General features: G+C 56.1%; 2 protein-coding genes and 1 long non-coding RNA gene across 9 annotated transcripts; 1 reads left to right on the top strand and 2 right to left on the bottom strand.

The window, feature by feature from the left end:
• Positions 1-274: 274 nt before the first annotated feature.
• Positions 275-16,001, top strand: EGFL7 (EGF like domain multiple 7). 7 transcript variants are annotated; one of them, XM_071453986.1, is made up of 10 exons: positions 275-405; positions 3,361-3,429; positions 8,261-8,431; positions 9,951-10,067; positions 10,634-10,746; positions 11,365-11,460; positions 12,638-12,802; positions 13,577-13,641; positions 13,922-14,078; positions 15,714-16,001. In XM_071453986.1, the coding sequence occupies exons 3-10, from the start codon at positions 8,352-8,354 to the stop codon at positions 15,734-15,736; spliced, it is 816 nt and encodes a 271-aa protein (XP_071310087.1). In that variant the 5' UTR covers positions 275-405; positions 3,361-3,429; positions 8,261-8,351; the 3' UTR covers positions 15,737-16,001. The 7 variants fall into 7 exon arrangements, with proteins under 7 accessions (XP_071310087.1, XP_071310081.1, XP_071310088.1 ...); XM_071453980.1 differs by lacking the exon at positions 15,714-16,001 and adding an exon at positions 3,828-3,987 and having other exon boundaries at positions 13,922-15,699; XM_071453987.1 differs by lacking the exon at positions 9,951-10,067.
• On the bottom strand, positions 399-6,019 carry LOC139603293 (uncharacterized). Its single transcript, XR_011683642.1, has 3 exons — positions 5,899-6,019; positions 1,987-2,124; positions 399-716 (listed from the first exon to the last, which is right to left on the bottom strand). It is a non-coding gene; the product is annotated as an uncharacterized lncRNA (long non-coding RNA).
• A 477-nt stretch (positions 16,002-16,478) lies between the features above and the next one.
• Positions 16,479-24,868, bottom strand: AGPAT2 (1-acylglycerol-3-phosphate O-acyltransferase 2). Its single transcript, XM_071453988.1, has 6 exons — positions 24,607-24,868; positions 21,000-21,133; positions 20,393-20,568; positions 20,157-20,252; positions 18,613-18,685; positions 16,479-18,156 (listed from the first exon to the last, which is right to left on the bottom strand). Exons 1-6 carry the CDS (start codon positions 24,792-24,794, stop codon positions 18,005-18,007), a joined length of 819 nt encoding a protein of 272 aa, XP_071310089.1. The 5' UTR covers positions 24,795-24,868; the 3' UTR covers positions 16,479-18,004.
• Between the last annotated feature and the right edge of the window lie 350 nt (positions 24,869-25,218).

Here is a 25,218-nt window from a genome sequence, read left to right as displayed (position 1 = left end):
GGCACCCGGGGTATTTTGGGATGAAGGAGCAGCTGGGATAGCCAGGCACTGTCTGGCTGTGCAGGGACACGGAGCAGAACCACGCCAGTGAAGGCCTCTTGGTAGAAATAACCCAGCATATTTTTCCCCAGGGTCCAGCATTCGTGGAACCAACTCCCCGAGCAGAGAATCAAACACACAAAGAAACAGCGAGGCTTTGCCTGTGGTCCAATAAATTTCAAGCCGGATTGGGAAGGTCTGGCAGTGCTTGGGAGGCTGTGGAAAGCTGCTGTGGCTGGAGCATCCTCAAAAATCCACCTGACCTCTGGGCAGCAGCGGGAACACGGATCTGCCCCGGCAGATTCTCCCTGTCCTCCCCGGGATGTGCCGATGGAGCTGCTCCCCCTCTCTGCTGTTCCCCTGGAGGTAAGGACGAGAAATCGAATCCCGCCTGAGCCTTTTCCCAGGCTCTGCTGCTGCTGCAGATGGGGCTGGCCCCGGGGAGGAGGCAGATTTACAAACTGCAGCAAATTGGGGAAAACGAGCCCGTCCCGCTGTCCCAGCAGCAGCAGGAGGGCTGGGAGGAACACGGGGGAAGAGGTCCCAGACCAGGCTGGGAAACAAAAATGTCTCTGCAAGCAGAAGGGGGGATCAGAACTGTTCTCTCCTCTGTCCCAAAGTGAGCTCCGGGATCCCCGTCCTGCCCAGGGCAGGTTCCTGCAGCTGGAAACTTTCCCCTGGAAGAGAAAAGCTAATGAGAGCAGGAATTTCTTGTGGGAAAGGCTCTCTGCTGAGCTGTTCCCTGGGATGGTGAAAGGGCTGAGCCACCCTGCAGCTATCCCACCACACTCCCCATGGGCTGATTCACTGGGAAAGCGGGGCAGGAGACCACTGCCAGGTTTTGACGGGGAAATTTTACAGAAAGCCACAAAATTCAGTTTATTCTTGGGTGGGATGAATCATTTCCCAGTTCTTACACCGCAGCCATTGCTTCTCCTCTAAATGTAAATAAAAATTTAAGTGTGCATGTGAGGGAGAATAAAGCTGGCTGTGGGATGGTGCCCTGTTCCTGCATTTGTTTTTGCACAGCCCCAGCTCAGCTGCTGGTTGTCCCCATGGGCACCTTAAGTTATAACACACTGGTCCTGAGACAACTAATGCTTGTGAATCCTTACTCAGGCCAAAAAATAAATCACTCTGTGGGGCTCAGGTCTCAGTTTTAATGTGCAGAGTCCTGAGCCACTGGTGACAAGAGTTATGGGTCAAGTCCTTTTCTTGGTTTGACCTGGTTTTATCCCACTGCCATCAGTGGACTCCTCGATTTCCACTGAGATAGCTGGAGTGCAGCTGACGCAGCTGAGAACAATATGGGCCAGAAGAGAGCAGTGGGAGGTCACTTTCCTCACAGAGCCCTGCAGAACAGGGGCTGCTCCAAAGCTTAAACCGAAATGCAAAGTTTACAAACAGCCTCACGAAATCCTGGGCAGAAGAATTTGTCCTAGAACAGCAAAAGCCATTCCTCCTTTTTCTATTTTTGAGAAGCACCAAAAATCCCCTTTTGCTTCAGCAAGTGGCTCCAGCTCTGTGCCAGACCCCTGTGGAGACCAGTGGGAGCCCATTGTGCACTGCAGGTATGGGGTCAGCCACGGCTTGTGGGGGCTGAAAGGTTTTGCATCTGTGTGTGTGTCACTCTGTGCCCGTGTCCCCATCCATCTGTCACTCCAGTCTGGGCAGAGCTCATGTGCCTGGGCACGTCCCAGGCCAGGGGCTGGAAGTGCTCCTCTCTAAAGAGCAGGCTCCTGATGTGGGACTTTAATTCTCCACTGTTCATCCTTCCTTCTCCATGCCCCAGATGCCTCCCATCCTTCTACCAAAGAGGGGAGCGCTTCCAGCCCTCAGCTCCAGCCCTCAGTGCCCCATGGATGCTCTCAGGGGGATGCTGGATGCCCAGGCAGGTGCAGGGGGCTTGGCAGGCCCTAGGAAATTGGGAGGTGGTGAAAATCTCACCTGGTGCCCAGCCTGAGATGTGCTCAGCACTTGCTGTCCCTCCCAGCTCACGCTGGTGGTAAATCCAGTGGGAGACAAGGAGGTTTTCACGTTGTTGAATCCAAGAGGGAGGCTGGGCAGAAACATTTCTTTGCTGGCCTGGAGACAAGCATTAATATTAGATGTCGTGGGAGTACACTTGTGGTGTGCAAGGGAGAAAGCTGTGGGGGGAAAATGTAAAACATGGGGCAAGGGAGGACTTTGAATTCGGGCGGCCACGCAGGCAGGAGCCAGAATCCGCTGCTGCCTTTGTCAGGAGCTCATCACACTGGCATTAACAGTGCCAACAGAGCTGATCTTCCCCCAGTCTGCACTGGCATAACTCCTCTGCTTCCAAGGGAACTTTGCCAGGCCTTGTCCTGGGGGATTTCCCTCCCAGCATAATGAATATTAGCACAGAAGACACAGAACCCTCCCCGAGAGCGGAGGATTAAATGCTCTTTTAATGGGCTGTGTGCAGTTCTTTAGCAGCTGACACGGGCACTTTGCTTGAGCAAAGATTTGACCCAATAAATGGAAGTGGAAAGGAAACTTTCTGCAGTTAAAATACTGGCAGGATTTTAAAATGCTCAGTGCACTTAGAGAGTGGCTGCCTGTGGCTGAGAAGGCTCCAGCAGGGTCCTGGGAGTGCTGGGTCCTGGGCTGTGTGGTGGGGTCCTGTGAGGAGCTGAAGGATGAGCCCATCCTCTTCCTCACCATCAAATTTACACGTGGAATCCCAGGGATTCATGCAAAGGTTTCCTTTGCATGTGAGGGATGCTTGTCCTTAAATGAGGGTAAATGGTAAAATAGAGTGTAATGGTAAAATAAGAGTGTTGGGGAACAGCAGATGGGACCACAGATCAGGGGGTGAGCTTGGATACACCTGGGAGAGCGTTCCAGGTTCACTCCTGTTCTCCTGGGTCCTTGGAAAATCCCAGCCTTGAGCTGCTGGAGGGGATGGACCCTGCCCAGCAAATCCCTTCTGCTCATCAGCCCCTGCTCATCCCCCAGCCTGCTCAGCCCTGAAAGGTGCAAAGGCACCGTGGCTCTGCCTGGATCCCCACTGGGATCACAGCAAGGTGAGGGAGGATCAGGGCCATGGGATGCTCCTAAACCCCCACTGTGGGATGGGGATGGATTTCCCCATGCCCTGCCATGGGTGTGACAGTGTCTGTGCCTCTCTGGCACACCAGCAGTGTCAGCTCAGTGCCACAGGGGCTCTGTGGCCACCACCCTGCAGGGGTTTTGGGAGTGTCCAGGGAACACCAGGTCTGTGGTGGGTGAGGGCTGGGTCTCTGCTCTCTGTCTGCCTGACCAGGGCAGTGTAACACTGGGCTTTTTCTGTCCTCACAGAAAGAAACCAAGATGCTCCACAAGCAAAGGGTCCCTGCCCAGCACACCTGATGGAGCACCGTGGGTGAGGTGAGTTGTCTCGGCTGCAAAATGAGATCCTGTGTTTTCAGCATGGCCACACAGAGAAGCTCTGGCATCCACGTGCATTTTGCAATTATTAGACAATAATTCAGGCTCTGTTCATCTCCCCCGTACACCAGAAAAAAACTCAATAATACTCTCTCATAACAAGATAATTGCTGTGCTTCCAAATCTCTTGGGAGTAGTTGCCTGTGCTGATGAAATTAAGGGAGCTGAAATCATTCCCCAGAGTAGGATGGCTCCAGAGGGTGAACAAAGCCATGTGAGATGCTTTACAACACAGAGCTGCACTTCCACCAGCACCACCAAACCTTTCCCTGCTGCTGGGAGGGATCTCCATCTCCAGCAGCACTTCCAGAGAGGATTCCCCTCTGCTCCCTTCCCAGGGAGGATCCCACCAAAGCTCCTTTTACATGGAGAGCCCCAAGCACCCATCAGCTTCCCCAGAGCTCCAGTTCCATCAGCAGCCCCAGCGTATCCCTGAGGAAACAGAGGGGATGGGCCAGTGATCTCAGTTGTTCTCTTGGAGCCATTATTGTTGAACTGGTAAATATTTCCTTTAAATGCTTACATGCTTTCAAAAAATTTACAGGGCTTAATGGGAACAAATATTCCCAGGGGGCTGTATCCTGCCATTCATTTGCACATCAGATCCCTGCTATCTTTAAGAATGGTTCTGTGCATGGGCAGGCGCCTAAGTCATCTGAGAAACAATAACCCTCTGTGCTTTAATTTTCCAGACAAAAATGTAGACAAAACAAGTGGCATTTTGGCACAGAACGAGCTGCTTTGATAAAATACTGGGCATTTAAGAGGAGAAGCCTGTAGGCAGCTGGGCTGGGGCTGTGCCGGGGCAGGTGTTGGGCTGAGCCCTGGCTGTCACCCTGGAGAGTCCCTCTGCAGCTGGGGGGCTTCTGAGGAATTCCCTAAGCATCCTTTATGATTTGCTGGGAAGCTGGTGGTTCATCACCGGCTCCCGCAGGACTTTGGGATGAGCTCAGGGGGATTAGGGGCACGGAGCAGGTCTCTAACCCAGGGAGAGGCGATGTCTCCGAAAATCCTCTCTGGTGGTGGGGAGTGCGGAGCGGGACAGTCATTTGTAGTCGAGAGAATTCAATTTGCCCTGGGCCCTGGTGATGGACCATCCCCCGGGGAGTCTGCGGGGCCGGGGCTCAGCCGCGATCTCTCGCTGTTAATCCCCAGCCCACCCAGCCGGGCTGGGCCATTGGGGGGCTCAGGGACCGTGGGGGCTCCTCCTGCCCTGGGCTCGCAGGCAGGTAAGGCTCCACATCCACCCGGGGCAGGGGTCGCCGCAATCCCGTCCCCATCAGCGACACTCGGGACACCACAGCAGCGTGTCCCCTCACCCGGGCGGGGCGGCTGCGGGTCCTGCCGTGTCCCCGCACGACTCCCCGCGGGTCCCGCTGCCTCCGGCGGCGTTGCCGCGTCCCGGGGAGCCGGGGGCAGGCGGAGATCCCCGGGCCCCGGCGCTTCCCCCCGGCCGGGAGGCTCCGCTTTCCTCCCCGCCGGGAGCTCATTGGGCCGGGGCGGAGGGACCGGCTCGGGCCGGGGGAGGAAATGCGCGGGGGGCACGGCCCGGCGGCGGCTCCGCGGCTCTGCCACCGGCACCGGTGAGTCCCGGGCGGGAGGGCCCGGCACGGCCGGGGGGGCTCGGCGGGGACGGACGGGGCACGGGGGTGCCGGCGGAGCGGGGCTCGGTACCGCGGCGTGGGGAGCGGCCGGGGGGATGGACCGGCGGGAGGGCTCGGGGCTCGGGGCTCGGGGCTCGGGGCTCGGGGCTCGGGGATCGGGGATCGGGGCTCGGGGCTCGGGGATCGGGGCTCGGGCTGCTGCGGCCGCGGGAGCATCCCCGGGACATCCGCGTCCCCCCGGGACTCCCGTGTCCCTACAACCCCCTAGGACACCCGTGTCCTTACAGCCACCCTGGGACACCCGTGTCCCTACAGCCATCCCGGGATATCTGCGTCCCCACGGGACACCCGTGTCCCTTTAGCCCCCTGGACACCCGTGTCCCTACAGCCCCTCTGGACACCCGTGTCCTTACAGCCCCCCGGGACACCCGTGCCCTTACAGCCCGCTGGGGCACCCGTGTCCCTTCAGCCCTCTTGGACACCCGTGTCCTTACAGCCCTTACAGCCATCCCGGGACACCCGTGTCCTTACGGCCATCCCGCGGCATCCGCAGCCCCGCAGTCCCGGGCGGTACCGGGTCCCTGCATGGTGACGCTGTCCCCGTGCCCCTCCGGACAGTGTCACAGCCCCCTCGGCGGTGTCACCGTGCCCGTGTCCCGCTCCGTCCCGCGGTGCCGCATCCCAGCCAGCGCAGGGAGGGGTCTGGGAGGTCTGGGAGGGAGAATCCATCGCCTGCGGCTGGCGCTGACCCTCCCCGGCACGGTTCGGCTCTGAGGGCACAGCCAGGGCTGGATCCCGGGTTCACCTGCAGAACCAGGCCGGGCTGTCTGGAAAATTGCAGCTTCTGGTCCCGGCAGAGCCGTCGCATCCTCGCCCGGGGCTGGATTCTCTCGTCTCATCCCTCTGCAGCCTGAGCGCGATTCCTCCTGCTGCCCTCAGCTGGAGTTTTGGCCGCGGTTCCGTGGGCAGAGCTGCAGAAAGCGCTGCTCACCTGCGCCGTGGGTTGGGTGTCCCCTCGGTTGCTGTGGCAGGTGAGGCAAGAGCAGAATTTTGGGAATTTAGGAGAATTTTGGGAATTTAGGAGAACTTTGGGAATGGTTCTGGCTGGTGGGACAGGGGCACGTGGTCAGCCCAGGAGGGTTTGCTGACCCCTAAGATATAATTTCACTTGTCAGACCACGGGGCTTCACCTCATCATTTGAGAGGCTTAAAAGGCAGAGACAAAAAAGTATGTATTTTTTTCTTGAGCATTATTTTTTTCTTCCTCAAGTTCTGTGCTTTAAAAGAGCATGGAATAGATAGATGGTGGCAACAGGTTGGAGGATACTCAGCAGCTTTAAAGAGGTTGATTTTTGTAAACCCATAAAAAAGACGAGTCTAGACTATCGTATTTTCTACTTTTACAGCTTTTTCTGGTACAAAGCAACCATAATTTTATGACCCAGAGGGATCCTTGAGGTAGGGCACTGCAGCTCCAGTTCAAAGTGAAAAAACAAACTCTGTATTTTAGGCTCGTGCCCTGTGTTTCCTGCCATCCCCGCAAGGAAAGCTCCCATGGCAGCCACAGGAATCCTGTGGGAGGATGGAGATGGTTGGCAGAGTTTGACTTCCAGACTTCAGGATCTGGGGCTGTAGGGAAGTTTTGTGTCCCAGTATAGCCCTGGGAAAAGCTGGCTGATGGAGCAAAGGGGAGCTGGTGTGTGTCTGTACACCAGTGTCCTTGGAATGTCTCCAGGAGGACTGGGGAGAGGGAAAGCTCCTTCATTATTTAAAAAAAAACCAAACTTTCCTGCAGGACAAGCGAGATTTGCTTTCCTGATGGCTGAGGTACCATAAATTCTTCATTAGGAAATTAAACTAATTGCAGTGTTTGAAGAATTGAGGACTAGAGGCTTTAAAGTACCAAAATCCTCCTTCCATCCTCTGGGCTGGGTTTGCATGGAAATCTGCTGGGATATTTGATATTTGACATTTGATATTAAGAGGCAGGAATGCACCAGGCTGTTTCTCTCCAGATGTCAATCTCCATTTCTCCCCACCTCAGATTCTTCTCCTGCACCAAGGAAAGGACAATCCTGAGTGCCTTGGAGAAGGGCTTGGGGACCTGCATGTCTGCAGATTTGCCATGGTTATTTGTAAAAACCCGTCTCAGAGTTGGGATTTCCCAGTGGAGTTTGGGGATCAAACTGCAATTTTCCAGTCCAGTCCTGCCCCACAGCATGTGGGGATTTTAGAAAGTTGATTTGCAGCTCCCCAAATCTGCAAATGTCTCAGAAGGAGGTTTCTTGTTGTGTAGTCTCCCCTTTCAGACAGTTTAATCAGAAGATTCTTTGTTGAATTGGTGCATATTTAAGGTGGGTTTCTTGATTTGTTCCTCCTTCAGCTGCTGCCATCCGGAGGCCAAGTGGTTTGTTTAAACGAGATATTGTTTCAATTGGATATAGTTACTGACTCTCTTCAGCCTTGTTTTGTATTTGTCCTCTGCTAGAAAATCAAAACCTCTGGGTTTGTGCCTCAGAGCCGACTCTGCAGATGGTACATATGGCCCTTTTCTCTGCCACGAATTTGTGTTTTAAAGAGAAGAAGATCAGATTTCAGTGTTTCATGTGGTGGGAAAACACAGCTTTACAATGCTGTGTGCATTAAGAAATGACAGGCCATTGTTTTGCCCTCTCTGCCTGGAACTGGCAGCGAGTTGGAGGCAAAACACATCCCTTCCCTGCCCCTCAACACACAGCTGGGCAGCCCCTGGTGCCCTGAGAGCATCTCCAGGCCTCCCCTGGGGTAAATCAAGGGTAATTCCTGAATTAATATTGAGCACAGTGAGGAGACGAGCAGGGCAAGGTGGGTTTGTGCCTGGAGCAAACCCCACCCTGCCAGGGTTTGTCCCCGTGGCTCTGCTGGGTGTCACCAGCTGGGCAGGGACACCTCACAGAATCACAGAGTGACCCAGGCTGGAGAAGACCTTTGAGATGAAGTCCTGTGACCTAACACCTCCTTATCAGCCATGGCACTGGGTGCCACGTCCAGTCTTTTATTAAACACATCCAGGGACAGCGACTCCACTGCCTCCCTGGGCAGCCCATGCCACTGCCCAATCTCTCTTCCAGTTCAGAATTTTCTCCTGAAATGTCCTCCCACTCACAGCAGTGCCCTCCTGCCCGCAGGGATCCCCACTGAAGGACGAGCCATGCAGTAGGAGCCAGCACATCCCACGGAAGAGCAGAGCAGGAGCCAGTGCTGCAGGAGGAACGGGACATGTGGAGCCTCAGCTGCCTCCTCTGGGGACTCCTCCTCATCCTCAGCACCACCAGCACGGAGGGCTTTGCCCCGGCAGGGTAAGGCTGTGTTTTGTTTGCAGCTCTCAGGTGTGTTCTCCACCCATCAGGGTGAGGCACATCCTCTCTGGGGGGGAACAGCCCTGTGTGGCTCTCTGGGCTGCTGAGGAGGTGGAAAATGCTCTCCCAGGGCTCAGCAGCTTGTTGCTGGTTGTTTGTTTTCTCACTGGAGCTAAAACATCTCTCAGAGAAAATGTCCCAGCTCTGTTTAACTCCAGGCAGGGACACAAAGACACTCTGGGCTTTTTGTTCAGGAGAGTCAAAAGCTGATCAGGCCCTGAGCTGTTCAGGAATTATTACAGTCTCTTTCAAGCACATCCTCCATGAAAATATGTGTGAAATGCTGCTAGCACAGAAATCAAGCGCTGTGAACGAGCTGTCACTGAAGGATGCAGCTCCCATCAGAGGATGCAGCTCCCAGCTCTGATGGACACCCAGGGACACAGGTGTGGAGAAGCCCAGGCTGGGCTTTGTGCTCCCCAGGATGCTGCTGGGGCCCATGGTCCTGCCAGCCCAGCAGGGGCAGCTCCAGCAATTCCCCTTCCCTTTGTGGGAAATGGGTCTGGGAGAGCTCCCTGGCCCCCAGAACAGCCTGGGCAGGCACAGCTCAGCTCCTGCTGGCTCTGAGGAAGCCCAGAGCTCACTGCCCCAGTTTCTTCCTGAGCCGAGAGGAGCTGGAGCTCAAAAGCCTCCCCCAGACACGGCTCACATTTTCTACAAAGTTTGTTTTTACACTGAAATGCTCCTCCAGTGTCAAACCTTTCACATTCTGTCCAGGACTGAAACCACAGCTGAATTCCTCGCTCACACGCACAGGGCTGCAGCTAAAACTTTGTTCTGAATTTTACAAAGCAAACAATTGCCATTTAAAAATTGCATCTTCTATAACATTAATCATGAGGCTGAGAGGAGTTTTCTGGAGTTAATGGAAACCATCTGATGTCCATGCTAATTCCCAGGCTTTTTATTTTAGTTTCTAATTGAACTGGGAGGCTGAGACAAGTAGATGGGTTCCTCAGTGGGACTGACCTGCTTGGGCTGGAAATTGTTGAAAAAAAGGACGTTTAACCAAGACCACTTTGGCTGTTAACCTTGGGAGAGTTTTTGCCTGGATAACACTCATCTTAGCAAGGCTGGGGAGTGCCTTTTGTCCAAACTCTAATTTTTTTGTGGTGAGCCTGACCCTTCCTGTGAAATCATTAATTTCTTGGTGACCACAGGGGCATCCGTTTCAGGAATGCAAAAGTCTCAGAAAGGAAAAATCCGCCCAGAAAGCGAGTGATTTTAGGGGAAGGGAGACAATGAATGTAATGAGTAAATCATCCCCAAATCTGGGTCCCAGCTGCTCCCTCGGGACGGGGGAGGAAGCGCCCGCGCCGCTCCAGAATTGTGTCACTGACCCCAAACAGCTTGAAGTGGCTTCCCAGGTCACTGGGGCAACCAGCGCAGCAGCCCAGTGCAGAGAGGGGAGCTCAGGCCGAGTCCTGGCTGTGGGACTGAGCCGGCTCCGTGTGCCCAGGCGCAGGGTGTGCGCAGCCCCGGGGACGCCGAGCGCCCACGCCGAGTCCCACGTGCAGCCCGTGTACCAGCCCTACCTCACCACCTGCCCGGGCCAGAGGCTCTGCAGCACCTACAGGTGAGCCCTCCTGCCTGTGCCACGGGCAGCACAGAGCCTGCTGCGCCCACAGGCCTGGGGATTCTGTCCTGTGTGACCGCGTTCACGGGGGGCTCGGGTTGAGGGAAGAGATGAGGATCTGGCTTTATGTTTCAGAAGGCTTGATTTATTATTTTATGATAGATATTACATTAAAACTATATTAAAGTACAGAAAGAGGGATTTCATCAGAAAGCTAGCTAGGAATAGAATAGGAAAGAAAGAATGATAACAAAAGCTTCTGTCTTGGACAGAGAGTCTGAGCTAGCTGACTGTGATTGGCCGTTAATTAAAAACAACCATCATGGGCTAATCACAGATCTACTTGTTGCATTCCACAGCAGCAGATAACTATTGTTTACATTTTGTTCTTGAAGCCTCTCAGCTTCTTAAGAAGAAAAATCCCAAAGAAAAGATTTTTCATAAAAGATGTGTGAGACAGTTCCCCCCACTGGAATGGGGATCCCAGCCCCTGGGAGCGCCCTGAGCCACTGTGGGAGCAGGGCAGGGGTTTGGGGCACCCTGCTCAGCCCAGCCTTGCCTTGCAGGACCATCTACAGGGTTGCCTACAGGCAGAGGTACAGGCAGCTGCCCCAGCCCACGGCCTCGTGCTGTCCTGGATGGAGCAGAGCAAGCGGCCACACGCTGGGCTGTAACAGAGGTGAGGAGCTGCTGGGTCACCGCGGTGCCACTGCCCGTCCCCAGACCCCTCGTGTCCCTGGAGGGGGCCCCAGGACCACATCTCTCATTTACCAACCCTCTGCCTGTCAGTGGATTCTCCCTGAATTAAATTTTCAGCATGGCAGCCAAATGTGGTTCAATATCTGATTAATTCCCAGCTTTTCTCTGCTGCCTCTTGGGCCTTTTCCCTTTGGGATCACTTACTACCTTTATAGTTACCAGAGGATCAATAAAACAATTCCTTCCCATCTAAATCAGCAGAAATGGATGAGAAACGCTTTCAGGAGGCAACAAACACAAACCACAGCAGCAGCCAGTCTGTCCCCAGTGGGCTCAGAGTGTGGCACCAGGGGCTGCTGCTGCCTGCTGCCCTCCTCCTTCCCACCTTTGCTGCCTGCAGGGCCTTCAGCTTCTTTCCAGCTCCTCTTCCTCCCATCCATGCTGAGCCCTGCTCCCTCTGGGCAGCTCAACCCCGCTGTGTGAGTTTGTGTGAGTTTGCTGGTGTGTTTTGGGGTGTGCACAGTCCAGGGAGGAGGGAGGGAGGGAGCTGGGGACCCCTGGAGCACTGGGTGATGCTGTGCTGTGTTCCCTCTCACAGCTGTGTGCTGGGAGCCGTGCCAGAACGGAGGGAGCTGTGCCTTCCCTGGGAGATGCTCCTGCCCCCCTGGCTGGACAGGGAGAGCCTGCCAGACAGGTACTGGCCATGTCCCCCTGTCCCTGCTCCTGTGTCACACCTGCCCTGCTGCTGGGACAGCTTCTGGGAGCATGCCAGCTGCCACGGGGCTCTGGGTGTCCTTTGCCCCACACCAACCCCTCAGGGGGGACAGGGACCTTGTCAGACCTTGTCCCTTACCAGGGCCATGTCTGATTCTGTCCCTCTGCACACGCATGACACTTGCTCCAGGAAAGGATGGGGAGTGTGGCTCCCTTTGGCTGCCTCAGTTCTCCCTCCTGGGCAGCTCTGGCACCCCCATTTTCTCTGCCTGCTGCTCTGTGCTGGGTCAGGGTGAGCAGAGCTGTGAACCTCTCTGCAGCACAGAGCCCTTGTGGGGCCAGCCTGGGATCATGTGTCGTGATCATCCCTCCCAGGCTTTGTAAACTCTTGCTGTAAACTAAAATGCCCTTTTACTGCAGAGACTAAAAATCCATAAACCAAAGATATCTGGGGGTGGAGGAGAAGTCTGGTGATGTCCAGGCACGGGAACAGTGCCAGTGCTCCTCACAGCATGGAGAAATCAGGCAGTGTGGGGCACACCAGTGCTGCAAACCCCTGCCACGGCATTTCCCAGCTTTTCCCAGCTTTCCAGCCTCCTGTAAGGCAGAGGAGGAGCGTGTGGCATTGACCCATGCTGGGCCAGGCAGGGCTGAACCCATTGCTGACAGCTCCAGCTCCGAGGGAAAGGATTTTCCCACTGCCTAAAACAGATTTGCCCGGGCGTGGGAAGAGCTTCAGCTCTTTCTGCTTTGTGGGAACAGCTTTAATAACTCCCCCGTGTGAGGAGAGGTTACTGGGTTCTGTACACACTTGAAAGGCTGATAGCTGCTCGCCACAGCTGGCTGGAACCAAAACCCCAGCCGTAAATCCGGGATGAGAGCAAGCACTGCCTGCACCCGCCTGGCCAGAGCTGGGACATTTCTGACCACAGCTTCTCCTTCTGGTGGTATTGTGGGGGGAGCAGGAGGAGGGGAGGAGGTCAGACCCCCTCCAGCTTAGCCCAGGTTTATCCAGGGCTGCCCCAGGCGCTGAGACACCCAGAACTGTGCCCAGCACAAGCCCCAGCTCACTTGGGGGGCACTCCCTGGGGTTCCATTGCAGCCCCCCTGTGTCCCTGACCCTGTCCCCTCCTCACTGAGCTGCTCCTGTGTTCCAGACGTGGATGAATGTGCCAGCCAGAGCCACGGGTGCAGCCAGCTCTGCATCAACACAGCCGGGAGCTTCCACTGCGCCTGCCGGGATGGCTTCAGCCTGGCCGCCGATGCCAGGGGCTGCCAGCCCCTGGTGCCAGCCCCTGGGACAGACGCCTCCAGCCAAGCAGGTATCCTGTCCCTACACTGAGCCCCAGCTGCTGGGAGCCTGCAGGGAGAGCTGAGGGAACGCTCAGCATCGCAGGAGATGGGAGAGGGGACAACAGCCAGAGCCCCTCAGCTTTATTCTCTCTGAGCCAGGAGTGCTTCTCCCACCCAAAAAACTTCCCCTGAGAACAAATCCATCTGTGAGGGCGGCAGGGCCTGGCTGTGGCTGGAGCTGTCTGGGATGTGTCTGTTCTCTCCCTCATCATCCTCGTTCCTGCAGGGCAGGTCTGGAGCCACGAGGAGCGGCGCTGGTGACGGCCCATTATTACTTTTGGTACGCGCTGTGACACTTCAAACTCGTACCGTGAGTAATAATGCGCTGTGGCCAGCATGGGCACCACACAGCAAACATCTGGGACAGCCTGCACGTGCCCCACCTGCCTCTGCCCCTGTGCTGGGCCCTGACAGGGACAATCCCTTGTGCCCACCAAGCACAGGGCAGAGCTGGGTGTTTTTTGGCAACACGGGCACAAAAGGCCAGGATCCACCAGACCTCTTGTCCTTTAAGCATCGCCCCACTGCCTGAAACCCTCCCCGCTTTGTTGCAGGTGCTGCAGCAGCAGGAGCAGCCTGTGCCAGATGCCAGCAGGTCCAGCTGATGCTCTGGGGGATGACCTGGGGGTGGAAAGCAACAGGGCTTGGCCAGAGCCCTGCAGCCATGTCTTTCTCCCCAGCAGCTTCCACCTCACTCAGCAGTGGGCTTTTACTCACTGACATTGCCTGGGTCACTTTTTCAGGTCCCTCCAGTGAAATGAAGGAAGAAATGAAGGACCTGAGGAGCAGAGTGGAGGCGCTGGAGCAGGTGAGTTGCAGCACATCCCTGTGCCCTGTCCCTGCTGGGCCAGCTCCCACCCGGGGCTGTTTGCAGCCAGGGTTTCCCTCCTCCCCGGCTCTGTTTTTAACAATCCCAGCAGCAATCCCAGCTGTGCTCCCCGCAGCCGCCGGCAGCGCCCACGCCACGGCTTTTCCAGCCCTTTGAACACAACTGCAGCCCCTTGAGCCCTCCCTGGTGGGTGCTGCATCCCCCCCGGGTGGTCCTGCTGGCCGGGGGGATGCACTCACAGCTCCCCTTCTCCCTGCAGAAGCTCCAGCTGGTGCTGGCCCCCTTCCACAACCTGATGCCGCCAGAGGATGTCGGTGCAGACCCCATCAGCCGCCTGTCCCACTCCCTCCAGCAGCTGGACAGGATTGACTCCCTGAGCGAGCAGATCTCTTTCCTGGAGGAGAGGCTGGAGACCTGTAAGTGCCTGGAAAATCAGGGGGGGATGATGATCTCCCTGCAGCCACGCTGGCCACGGGGAGCAGATGTGGGCCAGCGAGATCAGTGACACATACGCCACTGTTAATCTGGATCTGCCTCAAGCTCAGCAGCCTGTAATTAATAAAGGATGAACACCAACAGCCCATTAGCTTCATTTCAAAGCTGTTTCTATGGCTGCACCATCTGACTGCCCACGTAGCAGCCAAAAGTTGTGGGATTGGCACATGGAAACGTGGCTGTGGGGCAGGGCTGAGGGAGGCACTGGGAGCAGTGGGGCACCTGTGGCAGGCAGCACCTCACAACTCCTGTCCCTTCCTGATAACTCGGGCCTTAGGAAAGAACCCCCAACTCTTAGGAAATTAACAGCCCAAAAAGTCAATCAGGGAAGTTTAGGGAGCGTGCAGAAGTTGGCAGATTTATGAGCCTGGGAAGTTTTAGGCATTTCTTTTGGAAGTTTACAGACCAGTAAGGGCACCAGAGAGGGTCTCTGAAGTAGCAAAGTGAGGAAGGGCCCCCAGTGAGAGCTGTCATGTGTGAAATGGCTGGAGGTGGAGGCTCCTGCCTGGCGTCCCCACCATGCAGAGGGACAACAGCGTCCCCTCAGGTCCCTGTGGTGCCCACCTGGACTCCAAGCAGAACACAACCATCTGAACTCTTTTCTTGTGATAGACAGCTCTTTGCAGCTCATTTTCCCATTAAATAATTCCAGAAACTAGACACGGTTGGGGTGTGCAACAGCAGCTTGCTGAGTCTTTCCAAGACTCAGGAGAAACTGGTTCAGGGCATATTCAGTCCCAGTTCAGTGCTTGCAGTAATGGCTGAGAGAGAAAAAGAATTCAAAGAACTTCTCTGAAGGCAAAGTAGCTGCAAATAGACACTTAAAAACCATCTCAGAAAGGGGTAATTACCAGAACCACTGAGTGTTCCAGCAGGCTGAGTTTTCTAGTAGTGCCCTGCACATATTATTAGTGACAGCACAGAGGAATGTCAGCAGTATCACAAGGTAACATGGATTCATTCCAAGGGATGACTCCAAAGTCCTGAAATTAATTTTTGCCAAGTCTGTCTCAGCAAGCAAAACCTGTTTTTGTCTCTTTTCATGGTCCCTGTAGGACACAAAGCTGTCCTGTCACACCCCAGTGAGCTCTGGGGCTCACAGGGCATCCCATGGAGTTACTCAGCCATCCCTGTTCCATGCCTGGAGGAGCATTTCCCAACTAAATGCTACCCTCCAACTGCATCCCCTATTTACTGCTCAGTGGGGATGTGTGCAATGACCAAAAAACCCATTTTCCCTTCTTTAAACCACCAGCAGAGGCACCAGGTCAGAGCTCTGTAAGCCATAACAAGTTTGGCCCCTGATCCAGCACAGACTGTTCCTGCCACTGGATTTGGGGACATTGTGCACAGGGCCCAGGCAAGGACTGTGACATGCCAGGGAGGTGACAGTGACACTCCTGAATGTGGGGAGATGAAGCCTGCCTGGGCTTGTTTGCCAAAAGGAAAGCAGCAAGTGTGGGTGACATTCCCAGAGGTTCAGGTCAGTCTCATTCTGCCAGGCTCATGATTGAATTTATCAGGCTGAATTTATTTTTTTTTTCCAATCTTCCCAGGTTCCTGCAAGAATGAACTCTAGCAGAGTGCCTGGGGACCTGGAGCAAGCTGAGTGCATCCACAGCTCTTATCTCCCTCTCCAGCCCTAGGCTGGGGATGAAGCCTCACCATCACAGGAAGGCAGAGGGTGGCAGGAGAAGGCAGGAGAAGGCTTCCATCAGCATCTCCATCATTCTCTCTTCCAGCTCACCTCACCAGAGGCCACACAGTTCCTTCCAAACTGGACTCTGAGGCCTCTCCCTGCTGGAGAGGCAGCAAATAAATGCCTTACCTCGTGCCATGAGTGCCTGGCTGTGCCAGACTGGCTGTGTGTGTCACCTGGGGGTGTGCAGCTGCCCCAGGCTTTTCCTCAGCACTATCCTGGGATAACAGCTCCAGGGAGCAACGGGCACAGGGCTGGCTGTGGAGCACAGAGCTGGCCCAGACACACAGCAACCACACTCCCTGTGCTTGCTGTCACAGAGAGAAGGTGGGGACAAGTCCCTGCAGCCCCAAGCCAGGTGTCACAGCAAGGGAGAGATGGCCCAGGTGCCTGAGGGCCGGGTACAGGAGTGGATGCCCATCCCTGCAGCTCCCATTGTGCTCTCCAGGAGCCCTGGAGTTGGATGGTGAAGCACAGCCCTCCTGCCTGAGAGGGCTCCTCCTTGTCCCCCCACAGGGTGGGGACAAGGACCCCCCCGTCCCTCCCTCACCAAACCCACCCCCTGCAAGAGCTCAGGGATCAGCACCCCTCCCTCAGCCCCCACACAAGACAAGGAGGCTCCTTTATTTAAATAACCAAAGGTGTAATTTCTTTTTTTTTTTTTTTTTTTGTTGTTGTTGATTTTTTGTAAAGCAGATAACATTCTCAGCCCAATTAAAAGTGAACAGCAGACAACTGCACATAGAGGCACTGCTCCCTCCTCCCAGGAGGAGTCAGACATGGTTGCCCTCCCCAGGAGCCCTCCCAGGGCCCTCCTGGGTTGAGCCTCCATGACAGCCCTTTATCTGCCACTCTCACAAAGTGCTGGTTTGGTTCCCATCCTCCCACCCCGACCCTTCCCATCCCCTGAGTCTGTACTGTAAGGCCCCTCCAATGAAGCCCCTGGCAGCACCAGCTCGGCCCAAGGGCTCCTTCCATGGAGCTCCCTGCCTTTCCCAGCTGAGGCCAGATAAACACAGCTCCACCAGTGCAGGTTGCAGGAGCTGGGTGTGCTGCTTACCTGAGTAGCCCCAGCTGGTTTATCCCAAGGTCCCCTGTGCCATGAACAGGAGAGCTAAAGCTAAAGAACCATGGACCTGACCCAGCCTCCAGGGGCATCAACATTCCACAGCTCCCGGTGAGGCATCCAGAAGCTCTGTTGGTACATCACCCTAAGGCACAGGGGAACCCGTTTTATCTGACTGGAAAAGCGGTTTATATCCCCCAAAGGGGGAGCTGAAGCCTTCCCAGCCCCGTGCCAGCTGCAGCTCACCCACCCCGCGGCTCTGCAGGGGTTTTACAGGCCCTGGAGAGCAGCAGCTCCGCCCCGCACATCTCCCCCAGCAGAGACGCGGGACAGGCACCATCTTTCGGCCAGCGCTGACCATGACAAGTGACAAACCGAGCACGACAGAGCCCTTTGCCTCCATGAGGGGCATTGCAGGGATGTGACCAGGCTGAGCCACCACCAGGGCAGGGAGCTGGCAGCAGTTTCCCAACGTGATGCTGTTGTGACACAAGCGCACCTCAAGGGGACAGGCCTGTGTGTCCCACTGGTGGGTGGGAGTGCTCTGGGCTGTCCAGGGAGGACACCACACTCCTAGCACTGCTGAAAAGCCAAAATCTGGATTTTCACCCCAGTTCTCAGCCCTGTTTGAGCACCAAGGTTGTGCTGATACAAACTGCTGCCTGGTGGTTTCCACCTGGGACATCACAGGGCCACCTCACCAGCTGAGCCTGCAGGAACACAGGTGCAGGGACAGTCACATGAGGCAGAGCTCAGGCTCCAGGCAGGTTTTTGCTGTCACCCCAAGCTAGCTGCAAGAGCTGGGGGAACTCACCTCTCTAGTCATTGAGCCCTTTGGTAGCACAAGTTTGATGCCTGAGAAATTCAGAAAAAGGAGATATTGTGAAGTGAGAAAATGAACCCATAAGAGAAATCCACTCAGAGGGGAACCTTAGTGCTGGCTTGACACCCTGTGTGTGCCAGTCTGTGGTGCTCCCAAGAGTTAGAAATCACTGCAGAGGAGAAGAAGATCCTTCAGTATTTGGCAAGAACAGACAAGTCCCTTCAGCCACCACTGCACGGTGACACCACTGGAGAAGGCTCTAGGATGAGTCCTTTGCCTGGCCTGGATGGCCTGACAGCCTGAAGAGGGTCTCCCTCATGGTGCTGAAGCATCTGTCAGAGAGCTCGGTGACATCGTCTGACGTCAGCCCTTTGGTCTCTATTGGAGGCAGAACCTCAACCTTGATTTTGCCTGGGGACAAGAGAGGAGCCTGTGAGAAACCCACACACCACAGGAGCTCTGTTCTCTGCCCTGTTCCCCACCCTGGACAGCCCCAGCACAGTCCTCAACCCTCCCAGGGCTTCAGGCATCCACCCCTGGAGCACAGGCAGAGTTAGATGCCAGCTCCAAGAGCTGTGCCACCCAGAATAATCCCCCTGTGCCCCAAACTGCCATCCCAGCCAGACCCTGCCCAGAGCAGGAGGTAGCAACCAATTTTTAATGAAAACATCCCTCAGTGTATTTAATTACAGCCCTTCCTGAGTTAACCCAGCCCAGGCTCTGGTGCCAAGTGCTTTGAACTGCCTCCAAACATCTCCCAGCAGGGTTCCTCCTGTTCACCCCAGCTCTGCTTCCCTCCCACACCCCTGTGAGCCAGATCTCCACACAGGACAACAGCAACCCTGTCTCCAAGTGACTCTTTGTTACCTGATGTAAACAGTTTTGTCTTTGGGTTATAGAAGCTGGTGAAGGAGGAATACACCACAGGGATCACTGGGACCTTGGGGAAGGGAAGAAAAAGAGGAGTTACTGGCACTTCAGTAGCTCAAGGCAGGCCAGAGACAGGCAGCAAACCCCACGCTGCAGAGCTGACCTGGCCTGGCTCTCAGACACACAGGGCACACACAGCCCCACAAGCAACACCCACTTCCAAAGGGTAGAACAATCAGCAGTCAAATGGAATCAAAACCACTCCCCAAAGACTCAAGGCACAGGGATACTCAAGGAACCAGGGCCAAGTTCCACTCCAGCCTCAGCTCAGCACTGGCTTTTAGGGCTCCTCGACCCAAGTGAGGCTCCAAACCCCAGGTATTTTCTGTCCTGCAATCAAACACTGCAGGCTGCCTGTTCTGACAGGCCTTGCCTGCTGTACAGGCATGTGTCTGGGGCAGGGTGGCTGCTCTGCTCTCAGTTTCTAAGGAAAGGAGTCACCAGTTGTTATCAATTGCTCTTGGGGAAGCTTCAGACAGACACAGGGCCAGGAGGGCAGGCAGAGCTGTTGCTCCAGTGCTGGTAACACAGCCAGGATCTACAGTTGGTGACTCAGGGGGGTGTAGCAGAGGCAGGAACCAGTTCCATGTCATCCTTTCCTCCAGCAGCTGCCAGGCTCTGCCTTGGCTGCATCACCCAGGCAGGAATGGGGACGGTACAACACAGGCTACACCCTGGGCTTGGCCAAAAGAACCCAGCCAGAGAGCTGGCATCTCTTCCCTTTCCCAAAATCCCTGCTGTAACACCTTTCCTGGGGGAAACCAGTTTCCCCTGAGGCCTCGAGTCATCCCAGTCTCTGGCACACTGCCCCAGCACTGTGCCCAGGCAAACACCCTGCTCCTGAGACAGCTCTGGCCTGATCCCCCACTAACTGCTCATGGATGCTGTCATTTTGGAGAGAAAAGACATATCAAGAACTGCCATATGGCTGCCAGGGAGGCAGCAGCTATTTTCACACAGAGCGAGCCCAGATGTTGCTCTAAAGCACAAGAATTAACAATCCTGAATCATCACTATATGACTGTGACCTGGGGGATTGAGAAATGAATCGTCAGCTTTGGGCTCCCCCAGGAAAGAACCCACTGGGCTCCCTGCCAGCAGCGAGCTCTGGGCTGCAGCCATGCCCCCAGGAACCCCTGGGCACTGGCACTGCCCTGCCATGCTGCCAGGAAAGCCTGGAAACAGGGATCAAGTGTGCTGCCCCTCACACTCCTCCCTCCAGAGGGGACACCAGGACTGAGGCAGGCAGGAGAGAGGACAGGGCAGTTCTCCACTGTCTACAGCCACTCACGCTCGTTCCCAGAGGGGACAGAAAAGGCCCTTTTCTGGCTGCTGCAGGGCAGCACTTCTGACACCAGTGGTTTTCCTGAGTAGGTGTTACCAGCTCATCTGAGAGCAAACAAACCACACACTGCATGATCAGTGTGCAGTGCCACTGCAAAAGCACTCAGGGTTCCCATGCAGGGCCAAAGCACTGTTACCTGTGCCTGGACAGCGAGGTGAAATGCTCCTTTCTTGAATGGCAGCAAATCCCCAGTGCAGTTCCTCGTGCCCTCTGGATATACCCACACCTTCACCTGCACATGGAGAGAGAAGGCTCTGCTCCAGAAATCCACTTGCTCTGGTGGGAGACACCAACCAGTTCTGCCAAGCTGAGCCAGGAGCACCAGCCACAATGCCCCTGTGCCACCCCACCCAGCTCCACAGTGACACTCACATTCTCAGCCACCATAGTCTTGGCCACCTCTGACATGACCATCTTGGCACTGCTGGTGCTCTTCCTGTTGATGAAGATGACGCCACCGAGGTACATGATGAGCCCCACGCTGCCCATGTACATCAGCTCCTTCTTGCCCACCTGGACACAGTTGTCGGGCAGGACCTCCATCAGCCCTAGTGGGATGGCAGAGGGCAAGACCCAGCAGTCACCCCTGGGACAAGGACAGGACAAGGACAGGGGCACCAGGGACAGGCTGGTGCCTTGCTTCTCTCCCAGCCTCTGAGAGCAGGAGGCTTGGCACACAGCAGAGTTAGTGAGGCAGGGTGGCTGCAGGTGACAGCAGGACACCCCCAGAGGCAGCTGATTCCCCAGCAGCAGGGAGTCCAGCAGGGCCACTGGCACATGTGCTGGGCCAGCACCTCAAGGACAGCAGAACCAGGGGGGCTGCACAGGTGTGGGATTGCTCAGAGTGACAGGAGACCCTTCCCACAACCAGCACTGATGGGGAAGCTGCACCAGGGGCTGTTTGTCCAGGGGGTACAAGCAGGACTTCTCCCAGAGGTGAGCAGGAGTAAGGTTCTCTTCCCTCCCACCAGCTCCTCACCCATCATGTCGAGGACGCTCTGATGGTTGGACAAAATGACAGCAGGGCCCTCTACCTTGAAGTTCTCCAGTCCCTTCACCTCAAACCTCACGCCAAAGAAATACTTGAAGGTCTTGACAACAGCTTTGATGATCCTGCAGAAGGAAAAAAAAGCAGTCAGCAGCAGAGCAGAGAGGCCAAGGGCTGCAATACCCAGTGGGGGTGGAAGGAGACAAGAAGAGCTCTAGGACAGAGAACCTCCAGTCTTATTTGTGCTGTGGTCCACCCAGGTGTCTGTCCTGCATGGTCCCACATGCTGCAGAAGTGCTGTTCACTTGCTCTGTTCAGTGCCATGGTTCTGGGCTGCCCTGGTGCTACCAGGCTCTCCCTCCTGCAAGCAGCAGGGCCCCACAAGTTGTCAAACAATTCTCCCACTCCCCAGCACACACGACACCCAAGGAAGGCTCTGCCAGGTCTGCTCCTTGCAGTGCTGGAAGATGGGGCTCAGTGATAGAAACAAACCCGGGGTGCCCGAGGAAGGAGGGGAATGAAGGTGAGAAACCCTTCCCTGCACCAGGCAAGGAAGCAGGCAGCAAACAGGATGCTCCCCACGTGGCTTGGCAGAGGCTGGGTGCCCTCAAGCAAACCCATGCTGAAGCTTTTGCCCTTCCCCAGTGGATCTACAGGTCTGACAGAGCTCCCAGCTTTTCCCAGCTGGAACACTCCAGCCATGCCAGCACTGGAGCACGTTTCCTTGTCAGCCCACAGGAGCAGGGCCCATCTCTGCCACCCCCTGACCAGGGACACTTGGGGACTCTCCAGCTAGGCCAAAGGACACAGGCAGAAGCTGGCAGAACACAGGGGCTATTTTGGGCAAGGGAACAGCCATTTTTCAGGACAGGTGGCAGAGGAGCCTGCACGTGAACAAGGCTCCCAAGAACAGCCACCAGCACGGCTCTGCTCTCCCCTAGAGCTGATTCAAGCTGACCTGACCTCCACCAAGCACCTGGATGTCCTGCCTCAGAGCCACCTTCTCCCTGGCAGACAGGGGATGGAGCTTTACTTCCTGCAGCAGGAAATTGAGGAACAGCCAGCTTTGTCCCCACCACAGGGTCCAGTTTGGGAACTGTGCAGCACCATTGTGCTGAGAAGCATCCTTGTCACTCAGGTGGGAGGTGAGCACCTGGACAGCATCTCATCCTGGCTCGACAGCAGCTCCCAACATCTGCTCTCCAAAAGTCTCCATAAACTCTTGAGCCACAGCACTTTTCCCAGCTTGCTCCTACTCACAGCAGGGCTCACATCTCCGTGGGTGTGCCCCCATGCAGACCACCCGAGCTGGCTGTAACACTGGGGTTCAGGCCAGGCCAATGGCCCGAGGTGACACACTGCTATCAGTCCTCATGTCAGCTCGGTGCAAAGAGCCACACCCAGGGAAAGGACACAGGGAGGAATGCAGAGCTCCACAGCCCGCTCCAAGGTTACAGGGTGCAGTCTGCTCCAAGGTCACAGGGGTGCAGTCCAGGTGAAGAGATGGGGTTACAGGTGAGACGAGGCAGGGTGACACGAACCAGAGAGGTCAGGGGGGATGCCAGGCCACCAGGGTGACCTAAATCACACTTCTCCTCCCTTCTGACTGCCAACCAAAAAAGAGGTCACCGCTCTGGAAGTCACAGAGCTCACTGGCTGCTGGGAGAGGCTGGTTACACATTACTCAAGAGCAACCATCCAGCTTCCTCCTGCCAGCCCGGGGACAGACTTTCCTTGCACAAGATGTGGTGTGAGCCACTGAAAGAGGCAAAGGGGCAGAGCTCAGAGCAGGAAAAGAGCAGGGGTGACCTGCTGGGCTGGCCACATGACCCACAGGGTTAAAGGATGGATCTGAGCCCCCACAACCCCACAAGTGACTTCTCTGCCGGAATCATCGACTCAGACATGTTGCAGCCACAGCTGCAGAGAGCTGTAAAACCAGTGCACTTATTGCCAGAGACAAGGAGCATAAAAATGACAGGGAATGGGACTTTTCAGTGCATCCCTAACAGTCTGAGTATGAAAGCCAGCAGCCCCCAGATTCACGTGCTCTGCTCCACAGCCAGTCACAGAGGCTTGTTTGGGATACTCTGATTTTCAAGGACTACTGAAATCTGCTTACCAGATTGGAAGCTCGTGCAAGATGTTTTACCACAGATAAACAGTTCTATCTCTATCACACACCCTGGGTAACCTCTTCCAAGTCACACCAGCTCAACACTGGAGCCAGCAGCACAGCAAGAACGGGGTGTTCTGCACCAGGCAACAACACCATTATCACTGTCTGTCCACCAGCACACGGTCTGCTCCAGCCCCCTCTCCCAAGCTGGAATAAATAGCCTGGGATGTTGGAGAAATAAGGAACTCACTGGTTCACCTCAGCCACGGACCTCCCAGGGGCTGAAATACATCACCAGGTTCTTCAGCCAGTGCCACTACAAGGAAACAACAGGCTTAAGTTACAGGAAAAGGGTGGCTCTGGCCAAAATTCAGCCCTGGGTTTCAACAGGAGGAGTTATCCAATGCAAGTTCTTGTTCCCAAATAATTCATTGAAGTTTACATAAAGTTTAGAGGGTTTATTTTTGGGGGGAAATAAAAGGATAGCATCTCCATCACTGACATCATAAATTCTCCCAGCTGCAGAGCTAGCTGAGCATTGGAAAGCTGCTCCTGAGTGAGCCAAGGCAACCAAAGCTGGAGAGAGAGCCAGGCTGGAGATCACAGAGCAGACTGCCTGGGGCCATGGCACCAGCTGGGACCGGCAGGGCACAGCCCTCAAGGCAGCACATCAGCTCCCTCTGCCCTGAGTCCTACGTGTGAAAGCCACACTGCAAAGCAAAGTCCAGCTCCACCTGCTCAGATGCTGCCAACCTTTGATCCTAAAGGATGTTAAGGCTCTCCTTTCCACTGCATCCACATGACATGCTCAGCAGAGGTAAAAAGCTGCCTAGGGGAGAGCAAAACCAGGAAATGAGATGTCCTGTGCTGCCAGCAGAAGTGCCAGCTCTGCCCGTATGATGCACCTTGGCATGGAGAGGAGGCGCTGGATGACAGCAGCCCCTGGGCCCTTGTCACAGGTGTCCTGTCAGGGGACACAGGGCCAGACAACAGCTGCAGGAGAGCTGTGCCCCGGCAGCACATGGCACACAGCCTGCCAGCCTCTGCTGCTGGGGCAGGAAGCACCCCAAACACAACCACCCAGCTGTCAGGATCAAAAGGAACCTTCTAGAGACTGGCTCCATCTGCCACGGCAGGGTCACCCAGTGACACGGGTGTGTTTGGAATGTCTCCAGACAGGTAGATTCCTCACACTCCCCGGACAGCCTGCCCCAGTGCTCTGCCACTCTCAACAAACACTGCTCTCCTGCAGCTTTCCCTAAAAAAGCCACCACCGCCACCTTCCAGGCGCTTCATCCCCAAACGCTCCTTGCCGAGGGCTCTGCCACAGGCCAGGACAGCCGCCCTGAGCCTAGAGGGGACTCCCGAGGCTGCGCTGCCACCGATGTGACAGGGGCCGCCGCCACCCCAGGGGCTCCGGGCAGCGGCGGGGCGGTGACACCGCTGTCCCCAGCCCCTGTTCCCGCGTTCCCCCCTCACCTCATGTTCTTGACGGTGCGGCCGCCGTTGACCAGCAGGCAGGCTACGGCCGCCAGCGCCGAGGCCAGCAGGCACAGCACGCAGTAGAAGCCGATGCGCAGCGTGAAGTTGACGGTGGGGCTGAGCTCCATGAGGACGTGGAGCAGCAGCAGCACGGCCGTGCCCCATAGCAGCCACCCCATCTCCATGACGGCTCCACCCGGACCAGCCGCTACTGCTGCCGCCTCCTCCTCCCCGGGCAGCCCGCGCTGAGCCCGCCTTATGTGGGCGGCCCTGCCCGCCCCGCCGCTCCCTCGGCGGGGCGGGACGGGCGAGCGAGCGGGGAATGTTCTCTGTGGAGCGGGCATTCCTCAGGCTGCTGGGCGGGCCGCCGTGGCCATGGCGAGGGGAGGAGGGCGCTTGGTTCCCTCACGGACCCCTGTGGGGGGTTTGGTCCCCGCATGGAGGAAGTTTGGGATCCTCATGGAACCATGGGGAGTTTTGAGACCTCCCCATGGATTTCTGGGGGTGTTTTGTTCCCTCATGAAGCCCTGTGGGGGGTTTGCTCTCCTCATGCAGCCCTGTGGGGGGTTTGATCCTCGCATTGACGGTTGTGGAAGTTTGGGACTCTCA

The sequence above is a fragment of the Agelaius tricolor genome, unplaced genomic scaffold (genome assembly GCF_023055355.1).
Source record: "Agelaius tricolor isolate 1412-34295 unplaced genomic scaffold, bAgeTri1.0.p SCAF_38, whole genome shotgun sequence".
Taxonomy (NCBI): Eukaryota; Metazoa; Chordata; class Aves; order Passeriformes; family Icteridae; genus Agelaius; species Agelaius tricolor.
Note: the sequence above shows the minus strand (reverse complement) of the source record. Positions and strands in the feature narration are given on the sequence as shown.

What these genes read in the sequence shown, in the direction of transcription:
- EGFL7 (XM_071453979.1), top strand. Translation starts at nt 8,352, where the DNA reads ATGTGGAGCCTCAGCTGCCTCCTCTGGGGACTCCTCCTCATCCTCAGC. An exon ending in AGGCTCTGCAGCACCTACAG is followed by an intron (nt 10,068 to 10,633) that starts GTGAGCCCTCCT and finishes CTTGCCTTGCAG; the next exon opens with GACCATCTACAGGGTTGCCT. An exon ending in CACGCTGGGCTGTAACAGAG is followed by an intron (nt 10,747 to 11,364) that starts GTGAGGAGCTGC and finishes TCCCTCTCACAG; the next exon opens with CTGTGTGCTGGGAGCCGTGC.
- AGPAT2 (XM_071453988.1), bottom strand. Translation starts at nt 24,794, where the DNA reads ATGGAGATGGGGTGGCTGCTATGGGGCACGGCCGTGCTGCTGCTGCTC. An exon ending in CGCACCGTCAAGAACATGAG is followed by an intron (nt 21,134 to 24,606) that starts GTGAGGGGGGAA and finishes TTCCTTCTGCAG; the next exon opens with GATCATCAAAGCTGTTGTCA. An exon ending in AGACTATGGTGGCTGAGAAT is followed by an intron (nt 20,253 to 20,392) that starts GTGAGTGTCACT and finishes CTCCATGTGCAG; the next exon opens with GTGAAGGTGTGGGTATATCC.